The sequence below is a fragment of the Crocodylus siamensis genome, chromosome 2 (genome assembly GCF_052110815.1).
Source record: "Crocodylus siamensis isolate JL-2025a chromosome 2, ASM5211081v1, whole genome shotgun sequence".
Taxonomy (NCBI): Eukaryota; Metazoa; Chordata; order Crocodylia; family Crocodylidae; genus Crocodylus; species Crocodylus siamensis.
The window spans coordinates 23,527,734-23,549,904 of record NC_143396.1 but is presented as its reverse complement, the minus strand read 5'-3'; the positions used below and the strand labels follow the sequence as shown (position 1 = coordinate 23,549,904).

Below are 22,171 nucleotides of genomic sequence, written 5' to 3'. Positions count from 1 at the left end.
TTTTTAAGCTGCAAAGAGAACCACCTTATGCTGTCACTGGGATAGAAACCCTAGGAATTCACCACAAACTCATCATGAGCAAAAGCTTTAAGGCACTAAAGCAGAACATATGCTGTAGGTACACTGAGCTGCTGCACCACCTTCACCTGATGTGTTGTGTGATCAAACCATCATCTTATTTGATTGACTTGTCCCTTCAATAAAAGGGAAATATATTTCAGAATACCTGCAAACACTAATACAAACATTTTGTTTCTTATATTTTCTTAGGCAATCACTCAGGCGTGGTTTTGAGCATTAACTCCAGAGAGATGCACAGTTACCTGGTTAGCTGATATTTGCAGCTGAATACAAAAACCGAAAGACTCTTTTCTGTATCTTTTTATTTTTCCCCGGGGAAGTCACAGAATTGGAAACATGGCTGGAAACACTGGTGAAGAGAAGGATCCTTCACAGTCCTGTGGAAGCAGGTGCCCATCGTCTCTTACCACGGAGAAGGATAATATATGTCTTGTGTTCATACAATAGACTGGGAACTTATTACAATTCAAATTCAAACTAAGGTAGCAGATTTGTAGCCCTACGCGCACTCTATGCCATATTTTCTCTTTTCTGTATATGTTCTGGTTCTTTGTGTTCATTTTTAGAAGGATTGACCTTAACTCTTTGTATTGAGGTATTCAGTAGAAGATGAGAATTCTTCGGTCCTGAAGAGCTGACTTTAAAATCCAGTGACTAGCACAAAGCAAATGGCTGGTTGAATGCTCCATATTTTTACTTGGTTAAAAAGCTGTGACTTCCTGGTCTGGTTCTGTACTCAGAGAAGAATGAGCAAGGAGACAGATATTCTCCCTAGCTCCTCCTCAGTCTTATTTCCTAACTTCCAAATGTGAGAGACAATCGAATGAGCTTCTGCTCACTGGTTGAGGCCCTGCTATAGACTGAAGAGGTAATGGCTTAGGACCTGTTGCTCTTGTAAATGTAGTGAGCCTTGATTTGATAAATCCTCAGCCCCACGACTATCTCTTATGGTCATCACCAAGAGACAGGAAAAAAGTGCCAGCTTGATGCTACTTCCAGACCAGGTGCCTTCACTTCCAGACACTGGTTTAAGTTGCTCCTTCATTGTCTTCTAACTGAGCACCTCCAAAAATAGCAGTTGCAAGACCAGTTATTATATAATAAATAGTGCTGACTCTCCCTTTCCTGTTTTTAAAACCCCAGCCAGTGTAAATACCTCTTTTAAGTATCTCTTTTATACCTTTTTTTTTTTAACTTTCTAACTTTAGGACAGAGCCCCCAGATGTATAAGAATCCCCCCCGCCCCCCCCAACACGACTGTGTAGCACACTAGTCCTACAGACACTTGGAGTTTCCCTTTGTGTTCGGTCCCTGCCTTCAATGAAGGGATAGGAAGACTCTCAACTGAACTTCACCACCTTTCTTGTGTGTGACAATCAGGAAGGCTCATAGGAGGGATCCAGTGGGGTTTAAGGGGCTGCACTTCTTTTTCTCTCACCACAGGGTGTCATTCTTTCACCCTTATCATTGAACTGGGCCATATTTCTACAGGAAAGGGCAATGGACAGCTCAAAGGAGCAGATTTCAGAAAGGCAAGTGGGGTGAGTTGAGAGTTTTCTTATCCCATCCTTGTTTCCCTAGGGGAGGGAAAGTCTGATAAATCCACATCTTGCTGGTTGTATGTGTTTTTATGGATTCTTGTAGGAAATGGATCACAGCATGATATATTTAAATTTTTGGCATCCCATGCATCATAGCTGTCTGAAATTAGGGCAGTCCCTCAGAAACCTATCAAATCTCTTCACCTTTTGCCTTCAGTAGGGGGGTGACTAGCTCTTTGCTCACTGAATGCCATGCTGATGCTTACAGCTGTGTGAAAATACCACCTTCCTTAAAAAGGATGTAGATAACTGCTTTCTACTGAATAAACAAACAGCAGATAGGGACTGCTGGTGAGACAGGATGGTACTATCTACAAATTCTCCAGTCCATTAGGTCACTTATCCATGTGTCCATGAAATTAATGATATCATGGAATACGTTTTCATCAGAAACAACATGCTAGCAATATGGTACTAGAGCTTCTCACCTGCCTACAGAAACCCGTGTGTAAAGCACAAAAAAATCTGGTTTCAGAGCTACCTGTATTAGAACGTGAAGGTGTGACTGCCTGAAAATAAATACAAACCTGCTCAGGAAAATTTCTGTTGTCATCTCAGAAAATTCTTTGGCCCTAAGAGACCCGACAAACTAACCTGCACAGAAGCACACAACACTTGAATTGATCCACGTAATACATAGGACTAGGTGCAATCCTGACAGTCAGAGTCTGGATTTTCTGCAAAGAAGTGCCAGTGGAAAATGCATTATGCTTGGAAAGCCTTTGGGATTGTTGCACCAAAGGCGTAACTTACTCACCGTCTCCTTATGCTTTTTTGAGGAAATGGACTTGAAATAATCCTGTAACGATACAAACAATGTAACCTTTTTCTGGCTACGTGAGGGCAAAGCAACTGGTTGTGCAGTCTGGGGAGCAGAGAACTCACTTTTTTGAAGAATGTAGAGCAGAGGTGTACTGGGGCAGCAGCTGCACAGCTGGCCAGAAATTATGGCAGCTTTTATTTCTACATTTCTCCCCAGTATGGGTTAGCACTCAGGGCTGCTGCCTCAGTTACCCTGCTTAGTTATGCTACAGATGTAGAAAGCAGAAATTCTGCCTTAAGGACTTTTTTGCTGATCTCAGCTACCTGGCTAAGGAAACTGTATGGACTAGTTCACATACACTAATTTCATGCCTTGGCAACTATTTTTATACATTTGCAACAGTTTTATTCATCTCTGGTGGCAGAAAACTTCTGTTGTACAGTAGAATGCTCAACTGTTGCAGAAGACTCTGCAAGTTATGATTTTAATCCTAACTATGTAAAAAGTGTTTGTAATCCCAAAAGCATTTTTCAAAAATTAATATAATTCTGGCAATGTGCCTGTGGAGGTTGGTCTGATGCGGCTTATGAATATGGCAAAATGCTTTTCTGAGGAACCGTCAGTATTGTCATATCTGTATTAATGTTAACCACTAGATAATAAAACAAGCCTTTTGATTTATTGGCAAGAATTCCTTTATACTGGAATTATTTTAAAATTGAAAAGATGTCATTCCCAAGCCACGTGTGTTTATTTTTAAATGAAAATTCATACTAGTGGTAGCTTTGCTGTTTAACTGTGTCCATGACATCTTTTTTCTTTTATTTTTTTTAAAGGGAAGAGGTAAATACACCCACAGACACGCTTATACATGTGTTTGTATATGTGCAGGCAGGCAGATACACAAAAATATATACATATATCTTATGTGTGTACACATCTTTATCTATGCACACAGGCACACACACACACAAGTAATCTTTCTCTATACATACTCAATTAATTAGTTAGAAAGGATGATCTTATGGCTAAGACATGAGGGATAGAAATTAGGTACTGTGGGAATTAGGTATTCTTGCTTGTGAGACAGTCTTTAAGTGTGACTTTCGGCTACTCACTTAACCTACATGTGCCTCGGTTGCCCCACCTGTAAATGGGGATGATAATACCAACCTCGCATGGATATTGTGAGGCTAAATTTATTAATGTTTATTCAAGACTTTCTGAATGAAAGATCTTTCTGAGTACAAAGTATTAATAGTTCATTATTCCTTTTTAATCATTATTAATACTGTTGTTAAATGTAACATTTAAAAGCCGCCATTGTTATGTGCAAATGAAGAAATCCATATTCTGGACAAGGTAAAAGTGTTAAAGAGCAAAAATGTAATATGAGTCAAAGGCTGTTTATGGAACAGATAATTATTATGTCATGGCTTTGCGACATTGGCACTAACTTTGCTGATCTTCATGCTAATCTTTTACATTGCTTTACATTCCCTAGTATTATTGGGCTGACAGTCTTATAATGTGGCTTTCCTGATATCTCAGCCACATTAATAGCAGTGCCAATACTTGACTTATATAGTAAAAACCAAAACAGAAAACTTGCAATGTATTGACCTCATTTCCACATCCTGGCCTTCCTAAAAAGTCAGGTGTCTGAAGCTGAGGCAGGTCTGTCAGATTACATACCCTATCTACACTATGAGGAGGAACTTTCTGGGCTGATTGCAGACACTGGCATTTCATTTTTCAAATGCAGCCTTGGGAAAGTATTGCAATATACACATGAGTATGGAGAAGAGGGTAGGGAGGCCCCCATGCACTGCATAAATTAATTTCTCAAAAGGGCAAGCTGTAACTTCCCAGGTGTGCATGTTATCCTGATGTCACGTAAGTCATCGTTGCTGTTCTGAGTAGTCACATATACTAGTACGCAGTGGGCATAAAATGCTGCTACAGCAATAGATGAGTAATATTTTACTCTTCAAATAGTCCTCATGGCAGGCAAGCTATTTCTCTTGAAAAAAGTCACACCGCAGTCAATGTGGGAAGGGGCTTGAAGAGTAAGATACTGCTCAAGCACAGCCTGTCCCTAATAATATGTTTAGTACCGTAGAACCCAGGTGGTCCATAGAGTTAGGTTCACAAGCCCCTTGTGAAGAGGAGGCTTTGTCAGGGGTTATATAGAGATGTGCCAAATAAAGTTGTGGGACTACTGAGGTTGCTCCAGTTGATTGCTGCAGCTTTTGTTTAGGGGGCGCTCTTTCTCTGACCAACTGCACAGCAGTTGAGAAGAAGCACCTTCTGAAGCAAAACCCACAGCAAGCAGCTGCACAGCCCCTCCTTTCCTTGGCGACCTGCTACAAATTAAGCAGGTTGCAAACCGCCTAGATAGGAATGATCTGAATTCTGCTACAGCTATGTACAAAGTCAGCTGGCAATATTAGATTCAACGGCAACAAAAATGTACTTAGGGTTACATTATAACACCTATATTCACAATGGGCACATCTACACATGCATTTACATTGCATTAAATTTACTGAAATAGGCCAGTGTCTACACATGTAGGCATTAAAGCGCATTAATGCTGTGTGTGGTCTGACTTGGGACTAAAGTTAGTTCCATGTCAGTCCACATGCCGTGTTACTGCACAGTAACTAACTGGGCATAAATGTGATTACCTGCATGATATAGGTATCAAATTTACGCCCAAGTCAGCATAAGTCACAATAGTTACCACGCAGTATAGGCATGCAAACACTGTGCAGTAATTTAGGTTACTGCACAGTGAATATGCACGTGTAGATGCACCCAATGGGTGGGAATTTACTCCGTGATTAACTGTGTTTGCTGGCAGCACTCATGGATCAAAGAATAAAATGTGTCAGTATATGGCACTAAAATAGTAGGCCCTGGTTTCAGGTAATATTTTTTCCCCTGATGCTCATTCTCTTTTATGTTCTTCAGTCCACACATGGCACTTGCAATGAATTGCACCTTACTTGAGTCATTGGATTTCAGTAGCACTTCTCTGGATGAGGCATTATTTAATGTGAATAAGTGAATAGTTTTATAGTTACTGCTGATTGCTTAGTTGTAGCAAAACCAGTGGTTCCCCATTGCTCACTAAGTAGGGGTCAGTGATGATGCAAGTGCCGGCCAGGGAGCGGGGGTGCCAGGAGAGGTACCGCTGGCACCCCAATTGGTGAGATCAGCTGTGGGGGGATTCCCCCCAGTTGGCGTGATCAGCTGCAGGGCTACCCCCCTCCCCACGGTCAGCGAGACTGGCCACAGGGAGACGCACCCCTCGGTCAAAGAGATCAGCCATGGGGGAACCCCCCCACTCACCTCCCAGTTGGTGAGATCAGCTGCAACTGGCGACTTAGGAGGCACCAGTTGCCAATGATGGTGGTACAAAAATAAGCCTACCCTAAATTGATGCCAAACATATTCAGCTTCTTGGTGTGAGAATATTATGTGTCAGTGATATATTACTATAGTAGTTTCCATTCTCTGTTTTGTTTTGTATGTGAAGAAATAATATTGTTTCTCCAGGGGTAAGGAATACATTCTTTTTTTTTTTTGCAGCGTCTTCTTGACAATGTTTGGTCTAGGTGTGTTTTGAATTTTTAATGTAATCTGTTGGCTACTTTGATTTGCAGTTTCTTTCTTTGAAAATTTAGGGGTTTTTTGCGGGGCAGGGGGAGAATGGAAGTTACTTCACTTCATAATGATAGGCATTTGGAATCTTTTTAGTATAGTAGTACTATGCTGAAGTCCCCATTTCTCCTTATCTCTAAGAAAGTTTAGAAAAAAATAAAAACTGTACAATAGCCCTAGAATAGTGATTGTGGGGTGGAGAGATAGTTTAAGCATTTAACTTACAAGCACTGAATACTGAGATGGAGAGGGCCTGTCAAAGAATCTGATTCTTCAAATTGTAACCATCTTCCCATTTAATTTTCTCTGATCCAAAGGAATACGGCTTCCCTATCTTTTCTTGTGATATTATTATATAAGATGGCTTATCTATGAAAATATATATATAACTTCCTGGAGCAGACTATTGCAGTGTCTGAAAGAAGATCTGGTATGTGCCTAGGGGATTTTTAATTGAATTCATTCTATATGATTATGTTCCTTTTTTCCCCCTTTCAATATATTTACAATTAACACCATACCATGATAAGTAATATGTCTTTATTCCTAACATTTATGGTCTTCATATATTTTAGACTCTTACTATGTAGCCACTTAAAGGGCCAAACTTCAAAGGAACTCAGGCCCACAACTGGCATGAGCAGTTAAAATCCTGGTCCTGTAGTCTTTAAAAAATGTCCTGTTCTGCATACTTTGGTTATTAATCTTTCCTCATAAGTTATTCCTCTTGGCTTCTTAGTCATTTCTGTTATTGCTTATTTTAATGTAGCAGAAGTATAAAATAGTTCCTACCAGTCTGACTGCTCTAAAGAGTGGCTTCCTCCTTTGAAAACTGTTTTATTTTTCATCTGTCTCTTGGCTAGAGCATATGATGTTGTATGTACCAGAAGGTAAGCAAAAGTCTATGCTTTGAGAAGCTAAGAGGAGTTTCTTTCATTTAGGTATTTTCTATTGAATCTGACAATTATATGAGTTACTTTTGTGTTTTTGAGAATGAGTGGTCTTCTGGTCTCATTTCTCAAAGCCTTTTATATCCCTCACTTCTTCCAAGCTTTTAAATGGAGAAACAAATCTTCAACTTTCGTCAGTTATTGGTTGGCCTTTTGTAATCTCATTCAAAGCCTCATGTCAAGCCTTACTGATCCACAAGTTTGTGCTGGCATCTGTGTTGACAGCCATGCTGATCTTCAGACAGAGTGTATTACAGAGCACCATATAACTTAATGTGGTAGCCTGCAAGATGGTGGTACAGAATATGCAAGCTCTTAGTCTTTGTGTGTTTGATAGTTGAAACAAAAATATGTCAAACACAAAGCCATTGGAGATTATTTTCAAATTTATTTCTATTCTTTCAATAATATATTTTCTCTCTGTCTCTGTCCCTGATTATGGAAATACAAGGGACTTTTATTAACACTAACAGAAATAGCAAAGACTTTATTTTGCACAGACAATTCTAACTAAAATGATTTCCTCACAGCACTTGAAAACATTAACTACATTTGAGCTTTATTGATCGTACTTGGTTTCAGTGGCTCTGCACAATTTATATCACCCCACTATGATAGTTTATTGCAATACAGTGGGTCTAAAACCTTGCCAAGTAGAGATAACGCATACAGCAATCTACAACATTAAATAATATGCCTTTATAGTTTATTTTCTTATTACTATAATGGGGATATTAGTCTTTTGTGAGACCAGGCATTTAAAAAAATATCTATCTGATGAAAATGGATTTTTTTATTCTTATTTTTGTGGTGCTAATATTAATGGGCTAAATTCTACATTTCACTTCTTTTCCTCGGCTCCTGCTGACATCAACAGCATTTGCTCTTGCACATCAAAGGATAACATTTGGCCCATGTCATAAATAAGTTGTACCATTTCAAGCCTCTTGCTTCTAATTCGCTTAGACACAATTTAGTACTAATTATTTACAGTGATTTCAGAGTTGCTTCTTCACTGAACTGATGCATGCAGGAAAGCAACAGCTTTATACACTGGTGGCCTACAGTCAGGTCATGGATTACAGAAGAAGTAGGCAGGGCTACCGAAGAGGTGACATTTACATCCTGAAATTCAGTAACATGCACACACCAGGTTCAGGGCCATAAAGCTACAGTGTAAAGCTAAACTTTCAAAGGGTGCAATTCCTTAATAACTCACTAGGAGTTAGTGAGGCACAAGGCAATGCTGTCTCGAGATACTGAAACTAGCTGAGAAACAATATGTTAGCCAGGAAGAAATAACGCACTACTGTAGCTGCACTGCTTCTGGTTACTTGAGTTAGCAGTGTAGACACAGTTGAAGTGTTCCCATTTCAGCAAATGGAAGTGCAGTGTTTATGCCCATAACATAAACACTTGTCAAATTCTCATTGAAATTTTTTCATTGTGTATTACCAAAAGTCCCAGCAAAAGCATGTTTCAGCCCATGATAAATCACTATTAAAAAGAAATAGTAGAGAATGAAGGTGAGGTGCAGGTAGTTCTTTTCCTTGAATTATCCTGGAGTTCAGCTATGATTGGGTCAGTAAAAATAGGTGTCTTGACCTACTCCCTAGTGGCTATAATAAAAATCACATTAAAGTTTTGCTAACTTTTTCTGTTTCCTCTCCATTTACACAGCTTGGAGGGTCCTGCATGATTCCAAGACTTTGCATGGGGTATTGTGAGATGATTGAGGTCTCCTCAATACATCCCACTCTGTCCTGGCTCACTGCTCCAGGCACTTAGCTACTCTGATCAACTTGTTCCCTGCACCTGGGGGAAAGCGGAAAAGAATGAGGGTAAATTTAAGGAACAGGGTGTAGAGGATAATAACTAGTTCAACAACAGTAAAACAGTAATAGGCTCACAATGTACTGAGACAGTGGTTAGGGAAATTATGTTACCTCTTCCCCAGCCAAGTCCTTAGCATTCCCTACACTTAAGTTCTCTTTTTGTCTGGTTCTCTAATCATATCAGTTCCTTGTTTTAGTCTTTCCTCTGACTTCCCTTCTCGTTCAGCTTCATTCTCTAATTCCACCTTCAGCGATCTGTAAACTATTGCTTCTGTCTTCAGCTTGACATCTGCTATACTCTCCCCTCCTTCTCTTCTGAATATTGTATGTCTCAGTTCTGGGTGTATTATATTTTGGCAGCTTTCTGCAGGTTTTTCTTCTAGCAGTGTCTTGTTCACCCTACCTCCTACAGCTGAGGAGTGTTTCCCTATTCCTTTACACTGAGCAGTTTCATCCTGTTCCTTCAAAACCTTCCTGAAAATGTACTTCTTGTTACCAAGAAGTTCCCACACTTTCTTTACCTTACCTGAGAGTCTGGCCATTCACAACACATTATGAAGTAATATACTGAAAGAAACGTTGAGATGAAGTCCCTAAGCCTGACTTACCTGCTATCACTACTTTTCTAGTTTTTGTGTAGCCTTCCTTCTACCTTCTGAGACTAAACTCTTCAAGGCCATGTACCTGCATACACTTAATACATGGAGCCATTCTCTAAGTGCTTTGCTTCATTTTGTCCAGTTTTTTTATATACATTTTATTTTCCCTTCTCTCTCGCTCTTACTTTCTCTCTTTTTTTTTCCTTTTGTTCCTAGTTTTATGTTCACTTGTGCCAATTTGCCCTACCTGCCCGTCCATCTTCTGGTGTCTGTATCTCTACAAGGAATCATTCTTTCTGCCATCTCTTGTTTTGTATCCCATTGCATCACCGGCTAGGTTTTGACAAGTGACATCTGATATAGCATCAGAGCCTCTCTGGAGATGATACAGTTGATGTACTATCCATCCCTCTTCAGTCCACTGAATGTTCTCAGCAATTCAGCAAACTGTGGGACTGATGTGGAGGGGACCAGCGGAGTGTAGGGGGAAACCTCACTGCTGGGACATGGAGATGCATCTGGCAGAATCAGGTGGGTGGAAGTGCCTAGAGAAGTTGAAAGCATCCAGGGATTTGAAGGAACTTGAGAGCAGCTGTGGAGGGCTGGTTTTACAAGGGGAACGCATGTAAGGCAGTGTAGGGAGTAGCTGCTGGAGGAAAGGGGAAGGGGATTGTGGGGACAGTTTAGGGCAGCCTGAGCAGGGGTGTGGGCAGAAAAGGCTCTGGAGGGGTTCAGGGAGGACAGCAGAGGAGTGGAATGGCAGTATTTCTAGATTTTTATGATATTGTACTTAAAGTCCTAGGGCTAGTATTAGCTTGTTTCCTGCTATTGCATTTTTCTAGCCCTCGTGAGAAAAGTGTGTGAAAATGTGAACCCAAATGCTTCCATGCCAGGAGGCAAAACCATGGTACCCACAATTTCTAATTTTTAAAAATGCTTGTGACTTTGGGGGGGACCCACTTAGTAAGTTTTGAACACCTGGGATGTGAGCTCCCCACGGCTGGGACAGAGAGGGCTCTGCTAGAGTAGCTTCTCCTGCTGTGCTCTTTGAGTCCCTTTAAGTGAGCCAGTGGTGCTGCTTCTACCTGCCTCATATGCTGCCCAGATGTTCTCAGTGACACATCACCCGTGCATGGTCACAGATCATTACTTGAAGGGGGACTTGGTATGTGCATGTGGTTCCATGAAACTTGCAGGAATGAGGGGCATGGTCATTCCCAGTGCATGAAACAAGCCTTTGTAACCCATTATCATAAAAGGGCAGCACTGAGAGACATGACACTTGGTTTTCATATAATGTAGTGTCTGGAAGCCATGTTAATGTTTGCTGATGATGCTGTTCGTTAGCTCTGGTCCTGGACCAGGAAGAAAGGGAGGAGTCAGGAAACTTGTATTTGAAGGGTTTATGGGGTTTATGATGCTGGAGTATCTGTAACTGCTCAGCATTGCAGTGGGGATGAACAGTCGGTGTGGGACATCCTTGCTGCAGAGAAGGAGTAAGCTGGAGGTGTGGGAAAGAGATCTATGAGAGGCAAAATGTGCTTGGGATATCTCCTTTTGATCATGGTGGTCTCCTGCAAGTTTCCTGGAACCACCAAACTGGGCTGATAGGGCAAAACAGGAGCAGCTCATTAACTTAACATTGAGCTGAGGCACAATATGAGCAATATGGTAGGAATACCCTATGGTAGAGCTGAGGATAAAGTTGAAGAGATCTGGGAGGAAGCCTGCAGTGTTTGTCTATATTATATAAGACTCTATTCATCACTATCTCTTTTCACTTTCACGCACAAACACGAGCATACTTATTAATCCCTTTCCCATTACCTTCACTCACATCTCCTCCAAAAGCAAAGATGTTTGCACAGGATATCTTTTAAAGAGGAATGCAAGAAGATACACTCCAGTGTTACAAGCTCAGTTTTAAGAGAAATCGATCACCTTTCTCCACCTAAATAAAAGGATTACAGAATCATTATTTTAAATTGACAGTATAGCAGTAGATGGTACAAACTAAACTGTGATATATTTTTCAAGAAAGAGCAACTCAACAAGAGCTGAAACAGGAGAATTTCCTGTTTTAATACTAGAGGGTAAATGTCATAATGTTAACTTTGCAGCATGTGGTATAATGATTATGTCTGACAAAGGGCAAAATCTTGCATTCCTCACACACACACACACACACACACACACACACACACACACACTCTCTCTCTCTCTCTCTCTCTCTCTCTCTCTCTCTCTCTCTCTCTCTCTCTCACTCACTCACTCACTCACTTTACTGGTAATATTATTCATGGATTTGGCTCTCAGACCCAAAAACTCTGGATAATTAAACTTACACCTCTTGCTAAGGTGCAAATACATAAGGCATAGAAATGAACTATGGCTTGTGAAGATGTTTATGACTGTTTTCTCATTCTCCCATTTATTAATATCCATGATTATTTTTTGGCATTGCTGGGCCAAACCCAGCCCTAATTTACAGCCAGGCAACTCCATTGACTTCATTAGAGTTACACTTTGGGTAACAGAAGGAAGAATCTCATTTTCTGTGAATCTGCTATATAGCTGTGAGCTAAAATCAGCCTTTCTTCTTTTCACCGCATCTGTACTCAAGCCAGGCAACTGGCTGGGTTTGCCCATGATTGTTATTTCTCTGATTAGCAGCAGAGTGTTTAGCACAGATGCAACAGAACTGCAGCCAAGATATAACTTACGTTGTTTCTAACGATCTTACAGCTGCTCTTATGAGCAGGAACAGCAATGTCTTAACCTTTTTTTTTTAAGTGCTGACAAGTGGCCCTTCCAATCCACTTAAATGCTTTTAGCAGTAATCAGTATGCTATAGGCTGTACCTTTAGCATCCGTGCACACATGGTCCTCTCTTTCTTTGCCTTCCTACATTTTCAGATTTTTGATGATAATGCACGTTCTTCCTTCCTATCTTGATGTAGAGATGCTTTGACTTTATCCAAGCCTCTTTGTATACAGCAAGGAAAGAGTGAAATTAATCCATAATTGATGCATTGTCATAAATGGAAAAGCAACCCTGTTATTTGTATATTCTTTGTAAATATGTAACAAATTAAATGGCAGTTTTGTAGTGACGTGCTGTTTTGGAGAAAAGAATCAACTATTTGTTTGAATATGCTTAATGTAACACTTAACTGTGATTCAGTTGCACAATCAATGGCATAATCAAAAGTCTTGTGCAATATATAGCACACATACATAACCCAGTATCTGTTAGTGATCCACCACTGGATTTTTGGCAAATTTCACTTGTATTTATAAGCTGCTCAGTGCAGTTTATAACAGTTTTTTCAGCTTCCAAACATGTAGCAAGCAAACTACTGTATACATACCTGTGTACTCCACTGCATCCAAAGGTATGCATTTGTCTTGAGAAACTCCACTACAGAGTTTTCTTTAATAAAATTTGGTTCTAAACTATTTGTGGGCCTCATTTTTATTGTGAAAGTCTGGAGACTTGGTAGAGTGGAAGTGGCTATAGTTTTCTTTTTCAGGGGAAATGATTCAGAAATGGTCATCAGCAGCAAGCTACAGAACCTCAGCAACTTTGAGGCAGTTGTTGCATTTGTCAGTTTTATAGCTTGATTCTCTACACAAATTAAAATAAAATTGGACCTTTCCCTTTTTTTCCAGAGAAATGCATTTCAGCTGTGGTAAAATTTGCAGGAGGGCGACACTCTGTGGTGAGACAGAAGTGATGCAGTTGTACTGAAAAATGAACATGTTGGTTTGTTCTTCTAAACCTCTCCCAGTCACCCTTCTTTCACTGTGAGGAGCTTTAACTCGGGAATCTCTAATACAGTCTCTGTAACTTTCAGGCATAGACATATAAAATAAAACTAAGTTGGGCAAGTTGCTTTGCTTTTCCCATATCATTGTTATTTCCTTTCTTTTATTTGCTTCTCAACACACTTTTTTATTTTTTCTCAATTCTGTATTGTATTTATCACTCCATGTTTTTCTTTACTGTGTTTCTCTTCCTTTTTTCATTTTCTGATTCACATATCTCTTCACCAGGTGTCTTGTCACACATGGGCATGGCAGATGGCATTTTCCCAAGGTGCCTCTGCACAGAGATAAGGTCCTGCAACAGCTGGCAGCAGCTGGTTTTAGCTGGTGCTGGGCTTCTCACCCTGTAGGTACTGCTTTGCTCCTCCAAAGTGGGTGGCTCTCAGAGACGGGCTTTTACCTTGAACCCCTGCATGACTAGATTCCTTACATAGCTCAGAGATTATAATAACTCCTGAGCTGTTCTGTTCTTGACTTAGGTCAGAGTTAGCAGGAGAACTTGTGTAGCCATAAGGGCTACTGGTAGGTGTGCCATGTCATCTCAGTGACATCCTTGATCCTGCAAGTTAACATAAGACAGTTATGCTCACTGGCCCCTGATATATTTAATAAACAAAAACACAGAATAGCAATAAAAAAGGAAAATGTAATAACTCACCCTAGGAATGATCATAGGAAAGTAGGGCTGGGAGGGACCTCATGAAGTCATCTAGTCAGGTCCCCTGTTAAAGGCAGGCTCAGCCCTGATGAAACCATCCCAGCCAAGTGTGTGTCTAACCTCCTGCTGAGATCCCACAACTTCCCTAGATAGCCCAGTCCAATACTCAGCCACCCTCATAGAAAATTCTTCCTAATCTCCAACCTCAATTTCCTCTTCTCCAGACTAAATGACCATAACTCCTACACCCTTTCCTCATGAATCTTGCATCCCAGGACTTTAATCACCTTTGTCACTCTCCACTCGACTCTTTCCAAAGCGTCCACATCCTTTTTGAAGTGTGGGGCCCAAAAACAGGACACGATACTCCAGGGGAGGCTTCACCAGAGGGGAAGACTCTTTCCCTGGTTTGCAAGTGACACCCCTGTTGATACAAACCAGCATGCCAAGGGGCCTCAACCTCCACCCATGGGCCAAATATGACTCACAGTGCCATTGCAACTGGCCCATGGGGCTCCCCCTGGGGTAGGAAATGTGGTGGCGGTGGAGCAGTGGCCGTTAATAGACTCATCCTCTCCCTGCCAAGTTCCCAAACCCCAAACCCTGCACAGCTGGTCACAGCTGGGTCATGCCTTCAACACCCCCCCCTCCCCCCAGCCACATCTCGATCCGGACCAGGCCGTACCCCCTCTTCCCCTCTGTGGGGCTGGTTTGGGAGCAGGCCATGCCGCCCGCTTCCCCATGATAGTAAGCCATGCCTCCTTTCATCAGGGAGCTGGGCTGTGCCCCCTCCAACCCACAGGGCCAGGCTGAGGGCAGGACCACACCCCCTTTACTGGTCAGGCCATGCTGCAACCCCCCACCCCCGGGCAACCCATGCCCCCTTTCCCCTGTTGAGACAGGCCACACCCCACCACCACAGGGCTGGGTTGGAGCTGGACAACACCCCTTTCCCCCTTGCTGCAGGCCAAGACTCACCCCTTTTTTTTTTGCTCCCCCAGGCCAAGTCATGCTCCTTTCCCCCCTACCCCCTCCAGCCCTCCCTCCCCCCCATGCAGCCAGCCCAGGCCTCTTTCCCCCTTCCTCTGCCAAGGCCAGGTTGCAGTTGGGCTTCCACTCACTCCCCTGCTCCTATGGTGCCTACCGTGTTGGCCCAGGTGCTGGATCAGGACCACTGGCAGGAACCTGCCTGTGAGTGGGCTGGGCAAGGCCCATCCAGCCTGCTGGGGAAAAAGGTTGGGCACCACTGCAGTATGCTGTTGGCTGCTGCTGCTGCTTTTTTTTTTTTTAAAGAAAAAGGGTTTCTTAAAAAAAAAAACCCTTTTACTGTAACCTCCAGGTTCTGTCTGCAATACTGCAGCCTCGCCACCCATTCTCTAGTCTGTTTTTGTGCTCCTGGTTATTCTGCTCCCAAGTGCAGGACTTTGCACTTGTCCTGTTTGAATTTCATCTGCCTGATTTCAGTTTATTTTTCATTTATCCAGGTTATGCTGGATCCTAGCCCTATAGTGGGTATAAAACATAGAAGTCATGCCACTCACACAATATGCCAATCTGTTTGATAATCCATAGTAGTCGCCATATAATAGAAGATTGATCGGAACAGTGACTAACTTGCTTATGGGACAATTGTGCTCAATTATTCAGAAGTAGAGTTAGATGGAAAAGCCGCATTGGTATATGATTACTACTTTGATTTGTGGCATGCTCTGCCATGGGCTGCAGTCTTCCCCCAGTAAGAATAATCCATTATAAGAAAGCTGCAGGCTAATATAAGATGTGCAGCTCATAAAAATGGCACTTTCTGCTATTGCTATAAGGAATTGTGGCCAGGAATTAATATGACTTTTCCTACTCGTGTAGTTTTTGCCTGTAATCACTGTGCTGCTGTTATATTGAGTTTTCAGGAGAAAACGAAGTTGTCTCCAGCAGCTACCTGGGAGATGAGGGTACAATTTTTTTATTTTATGAGTAAGAAAAAAAAAAGTATCTTAACAGTAATGAGCTGATACCCAATGAAACAGAAGCTCAATTTGAATTTCAGGTGCCTGGATTTTGCTTTCCCAAAAGAGTCCTCTAACCTTTTATGTACACTGATGTAATTCTCAAGTAAGGCGCTCTTCCTTTACAATGGAAAAGCTGGCTGTAGAGCAGACTCACATCTACTGGTGGTACGTTGTATGACAATGAATTGAACTGGGTGCATCTACACATGCCCCTGACTGAACAGGTGGCACTACGCAGTCATTTAGTACTTGCTTTAGCCAATTTCCCAAACCCCAAGTTGGGAGTAAGTATGAAATGACTGCGCAGTACCTGCCAGTACGGCACAGTCCCAGCAATGGATGGGTTATTTCTGACCCTATGTCACCATAGCAATGAGCTACAGCAACATAGCTTGTCGCTACGTTGATGTAGCAGCAGCGTCATGTATAGTGCCTGCTGATGCGTCGCCGTAGCAATGAGCTATGGCGATGTAGCGTCTCGTGTAGATGTACCCACTGATCTGAAACGTGAAAGGCTAGCTATTTCTAGAATCTACTCCTCAGAGTAATTAGTAAGATGATCACTTTCTTTTTCCCATTTATTTACTGCCATACTTAAAAAACAAACAAACTCATTATTCAGTTGCTTTGAAAGTACAAGCATTTTCAACAGTCATCAATTAAGTCCTTAGCATAAAATTTCCAAGTCTTTGATCATTCTTTATTTCTTTATGTCTGGAAAGATTCAGACCTCCCTTACGAATGTAGCACCCGTGATATAAATGTTGTGTTGACCCTTATGGGTCTTAAAAGACAAAGCCAGTGGCAACAAAAGCTACTCACTTCATTTTAATGCTGATAAAAGGAGATGTTCTTGTCATTATAACATCATGCCACACACTAAATTGAAATAATATACCAAGAAAAAAAATGTGGGTTAAAACAAGTGAAAAAATGGAATTCTCTCAAGAAATAACTCATTGGCAGTAATCATCAACTCATTAAAAAAATATCTAATGCTGAATGAAGGAACGGCAGCATTTCTCCTCTTTAAATTCTACTCAGGCGCTGGTAGCAATAAATAAACTGAAAGAAGCAAAAACTAATTGGAAAATTATTGTCATCAGAAGGGATAATTAAAGGGGAATGTCCTTGATACAATTAAATAATTTTGTTTAATATACCCTACTGTAATATTTCACTGTCTTCTTGTAGTGACAGATTCATGAATTTAAAAAGTAACAGAATAATTAAAGCAAACAATAGGAAGTTACTTTATTGGGAAAATGGTGTGTCTGTATCTGCTGGAGGAAGAGAACCTGGTTATTTTTCTGGATGAATCATTTGTCTTTGGTGGAAAAGCATATTATCTATGCAGATACACGCCTACAACAGTGGTTCACAACATTTTTAGACTGAAGGCACCCCTCAGAAAAATGCCAGCTCTTAATCTTCATTTGTTCTTTAACTATAGAAAACTCCAATTCTTTATTGCAGAGAATTCACAAAGCCCGAAACAGTTCAGACCTATTTTAACCCTATTTTTTTAACCCTGTTTTAATTTCTATTTAAAATCTCTGGGTTTATCTTGTGAACTGTGTTTGCACATCTAACAGCATTAACACTTTGTGGCACCCTTGAAAGGATCTCAAGGTACCCTGATTGAGAATTACTGGCATGGAGATCACTTCGTCTTACGGGGACACTAGTTAGAATCCCGACCGAGCCAAAAATCTTGACCTCTGCACGGTGGCGCTGACAAGCTGGGACTTTCAGAGAATCTAAAAATATAGGCACTTGAATTCCATTTAAATTCACTGGAAGTTGGACATTTACTGCCCTTGAACACCTGTCAAAAAGCTCATACATAGTAAGCTCATCATCCAAGTTAGAAGTTCTTTGCAAATAGAGGCCAAGTATCCCTCTCAACTGTCTGTGAACAAGGTGAAAGCTATTATTCATTTCAAAGACACAGAAAGCTGAACAGAAAAGTAAATCCCAGCTTTCATCTCCCTGTACTTTTAACTCACTCTTTCCAGACTACCCATTAAGTGGCAGCTCAGTTTGGGCTTTGGCGCTGGGCTTGGAGATGAAGCCAGATTTCGGCCATTGCCTACTGTGGGCTGGAATGGCTCGTTTAGTTGTGGGGGGAGGAGGCTGTTGCCCCTAGGTTTCCTTTTACTAGAGACCCCCCCCAGGATTGACATGGCCCCTCACCTGACTTGGTATCAAGTGAACTTTTAATAGTAAGCCCCTAGGCTTATTACAAGTATTCTTCCTTGCAAGACAGCCTGGCAAGCGGTTCCTTCGGGCATTATAGCAGCGACCTTTGGTGGTACCGGCCTCAGATCCTGATCCTCTGCTGGGTGTGCGGGGTGTTCGTTTCTGGATTCCTCGCTGTTCAAACAAGAAGTCCAAGGCTGCCCCTGTCTCCCCAGGGTGGCAACACAGCAGACACGTGTATTTCTTTGTTTCTCCATCACTTTTGTAACTTCATCCCAAATTGTCCAACCCCCTGGCTCTGTGCCAGCCACATCCCTTCTGGGGCAACTGCTGTCCCTTGCTTGCCGAGCGCCCGGTCACAGCACTCACATCTCCCAGGGCCACAGAAGGCACACTGTTCAATTTTGTTGCTCAGCTCTGGGAAGGCCTGGACTATGGCCAAAAGCCTTAGCATAACTCAGTTTGCCTGCTACAGTGGCCTCCATGGCTGGACCACAGTGGGGGAGGGGAGATTGTGGAGAGTGTGCGTGCGCGCGTGTGTGTGTGGGGGAAACAGGACACTGCAGCCTGCCCCTGTGACTACTTGTCCCCACCCAGCTCTGAGCCCTCCAGTCCTAACCCGACCAACTAGGAGCTACAGCTACTGCTTCTCCTTGGCTGGGCTGGGCTGTGCTGGGGGTTGCGCAGGGCTGCCACTGCTGCCGACTGCCCCCATCCAGAACAGAGCTGAAGCAGAAGGTAAAGGGGGTGGGGAGGAGGCAGGCAGGGCCAGGGTACGAGGTGGAAAAGGGCAGGCACAAGCACAGGGGCAAGGGTTTGGCAAATCAGGCTGCAGAGGGGGAGCAGGGGTGGGGAGGCAGAGAGTGGGGGAGCAGGCACAGGCATGGCAAGCAAGTGGCATGAAGGCAGGGGACAATTAGTGGGGGGTAAGATCAGCACAGAGGGGCAGACAGGAGGGGGACACCTGGCAGGGGGCATGTAACAGGCGGGCAGGCTGGCACAGCAAGGGGCAGGGGAGAAAGGAGCAGGATTGATCTTCCACTATTAATTTACAATCTTCCCTGTATCTTTTGGGGGGGAAAGATCCTCTTAAATTCAAAGTCGTCTTGGATTTGGGTAAATATGATAAAAGGAAACATAACTGTGGTTTTCTTTTCAGACTCTGCTCCGACATCTCCCACTAGATGTGGGCCAATTCCAAGCAAAGCATCTGCCAGCCTACTTTCCTCCCTGCACCAGTATAAACTATAACCTCATCAAAGAGCTGGGTTTGAACACGACTCACATCCGGCGTGAACATTATAATCTTAAGAACAATGCAAACAGGACTCATAGTAGAGATGATATCTTTTATTAGACCAAGTAGATTTTTGCAAAAAAAATTGTTTGATTGCATGATTTCGGGCACAAACACCCTTCATCAGGCATTGGAGAAAAGATTGTCAAAGTTCTCCTGGGTAGACATGAAAGTTCATATTTCAGAGGCTTTAGAGAGGAGTCAATAGATGAAAAACTCCTCTGGGCAGTCTATTCATAGCTTGTATGGAGCTCTCAACTCCTGTGAGGATCTGTGATGACGCAAATTACCTTGAAACAAAGGCAGGAGCAGGATCTCAGGTTTCAGGATACCTGGATACCAAATCTCAAGAAAGCATCATTACCTCTTTCTTGTAGCATTGGTGGCCCAACAGATATTCTCAGACTGCTTATCCAGTTTGGCCCGTCACGGCAAACAGGGAGGACTGCTTACTGCACATAAGCATGAGCTAGTAAGCCAGAGCTACTTTAGAATATGGTTAGGCAGAAGCACAGCAGAGTTTTTTAGGATCATAAGTTTTACTCTAGATACCGACAGTCATATAAATGCACCATCCCCAGCAGTAGCACCTGCAAGCATGCTGCACAGCTCCAAGTGAGCTGCCTCTTAAGCCAGAAATAGTGTAGCTGATGTGGAAAAAGGGCTCATTAGCTTAGAGACATCTGTATGACTCTGAAGCTCTCTGAACTTGGAGCACTCCAACTGACACAGGGTACTTCTGAGACAGTCTATGGTTGTGCTGTAACACTTCTGGATTTATATTTTTATATTTATATTATAACAACAGTGCTTGCTACAGTTTCCCTGACTAGCCTCTATACTTGGGGACGCTGGGGAGGGGGGTGGGATGTACTGTATCTGGAAACAGCTGTAGGGATCTGTTGTCTGTTAGGAAGGAATAGGCCATCAAGCAACAGTAAACTAATTTGCTTCTGTTGACCTGAAGAGAGACTCCCTGCTACAGCTGGTGCCAGGGCGGTACTCCAGAAAAGTTCAGTGTAAAGAAATGGTCTCCTTGTCCCAGAGACAAGGAGAGGGAAAGAGCGGGGTGTGAGAGTGCAAGAAAGCCAAGAGCAGGAGAGGACCCAGAGGAGATGTTATCTGCTAGGGTTAGCCTGGGCTTTGGAGGGGTGGGGGAGGAGAGGAGAGATGTCACTGAGCACTGGAAAAGAGGAGGATGCTGAAAATGTAGGGGGAGGTGAAGGGTGAGGAGTCGTCTTACCTGCTCTGGGAACTCAAGAAATCTTGCTGCTTCTGTGGCACAGTCTGCCCACCTCAGATTTTGCTCTTACAGTGGCTGCACAGTATTTGTGCACCTGACTGCTGCCAAGGCACCCTTACTAGCTGCCCCTGCAAGTTATGGCTATTACTAAAAAAAGGAAAAAGGCTGCTGCTTCATTGCATGCAACTTTGGGTAACTTATGTCCCCTTGAAAGGGTAAAGCCCCTTTCCAGGAGCTAAGCCAGAAGGTAGATCTCAAAGGCAGTGGTTCTCAACCTCTTTTGTACCTGGCCCATTTGTGAACATCAGTGGCAAGTCTCAACCCAGTTCCCCTCACTCCCAACCCACTGCCTTGTACCTCCAGGCCCCAGTACCACCCATGTGGGGTAGGGGGTGGGGGTGGGGCATGGGGGGGGCCCAAGAAGCCTCTCATAGGCTGGAACTTTGCCATCCCACAAGGGAAAAGCCATGGTTTTCCACGTTTTTCTCCTTTAAAGGAGAATCTATTTTTAAAGTTTGTTCATAACCCTTTCATACATTCCTGAGACCTACTTTTGGGTCATGACCTATGGGTTGAGAAACACTGCTCTATGGGAGCCATGGATAACCAAGTGGGGCAGGGACCAAAAGGCAAAGTCTCAAAGCCCACGAGGTCAGGGCCTGGCCTGGTTTCAAGGGATACTCCAAGAGCCTGTAAGATGGGTCTCAAGCAAATGTTTTTCTGGGGATCTGTTACAACTTCTAATGCACATCCGTACATGGTTGAAGTCACCTACACGTAGTTCGCTGTTTGCAATGAAGTGCAAGTGGTTTGAAGACTACATCCAGGCACGTCCCCTTTAGGAGCTATGGATTACAACACTAGACAAATGAATTTCAGAGCCTGCCTCCTGCTGCAAAGACTAAATACTCCAGACTTCCTTTCTGCATTAATGTTAGTCATGCAGTACCAAATTTGCCAAGTGACAAAGGAAGAAAGGAAGAATAAACTCTACCAGGTCCTCCACACAGTAGTGTAACAAGGGCAGAGTGAATGGGGCACCAATTTAGAGAGGGCACCAGTATGACCCCCTTCCCCACTGGAGTCTTTGCAGGTAAAGCCCAGCCATAGGGCCTGGCAGGTGCAGCCCCATGCTGAGCAGTGTATCTGGGGGTAAAGGTGCTGAAATTACACCCCCTCCCCGCAAGGAGTTGCCATGCCCTGATTCCAGGGGTGGGGAAAGCAAACAGGGCACAAGAAACAGCCCCCAGGGGAGGCACCCCACTGCCTGTTGCTCACAGCAAGAGCTACTGCTTACGTGAGGACAGCCCCAGTAGGTGAGAGCCCCATCCAGCTCTCCAGTGGTTTGCTTACTTCCACCTCCATCTTCCCTGCCCTGGGTGCTGAGCAAGCTGGGCTATGTATGCCTCTGCTTCCACATGTGTCTAACTGATTAGAGC

General features: G+C 43.0%; 1 protein-coding gene across 6 annotated transcripts in view; it reads left to right on the top strand.

The window, feature by feature from the left end:
* Positions 1-12,951, top strand: part of SORCS2 (sortilin related VPS10 domain containing receptor 2) — a 983,379-nt gene extending 970,428 nt beyond the window's left edge. For all 6 annotated transcript variants that reach the window (XM_090035537.1, XM_090035536.1, XM_090035535.1 and 3 more), the window contains one exon: positions 271-12,951. In XM_090035537.1, the coding sequence (XP_089891663.1) occupies positions 271-335 (65 nt within the window). In that variant the 3' untranslated portion in view covers positions 336-12,951. The remainder of the gene's footprint in view (positions 1-270) is intronic.
* The last annotated feature ends 9,220 nt before the right edge of the window (positions 12,952-22,171 follow it).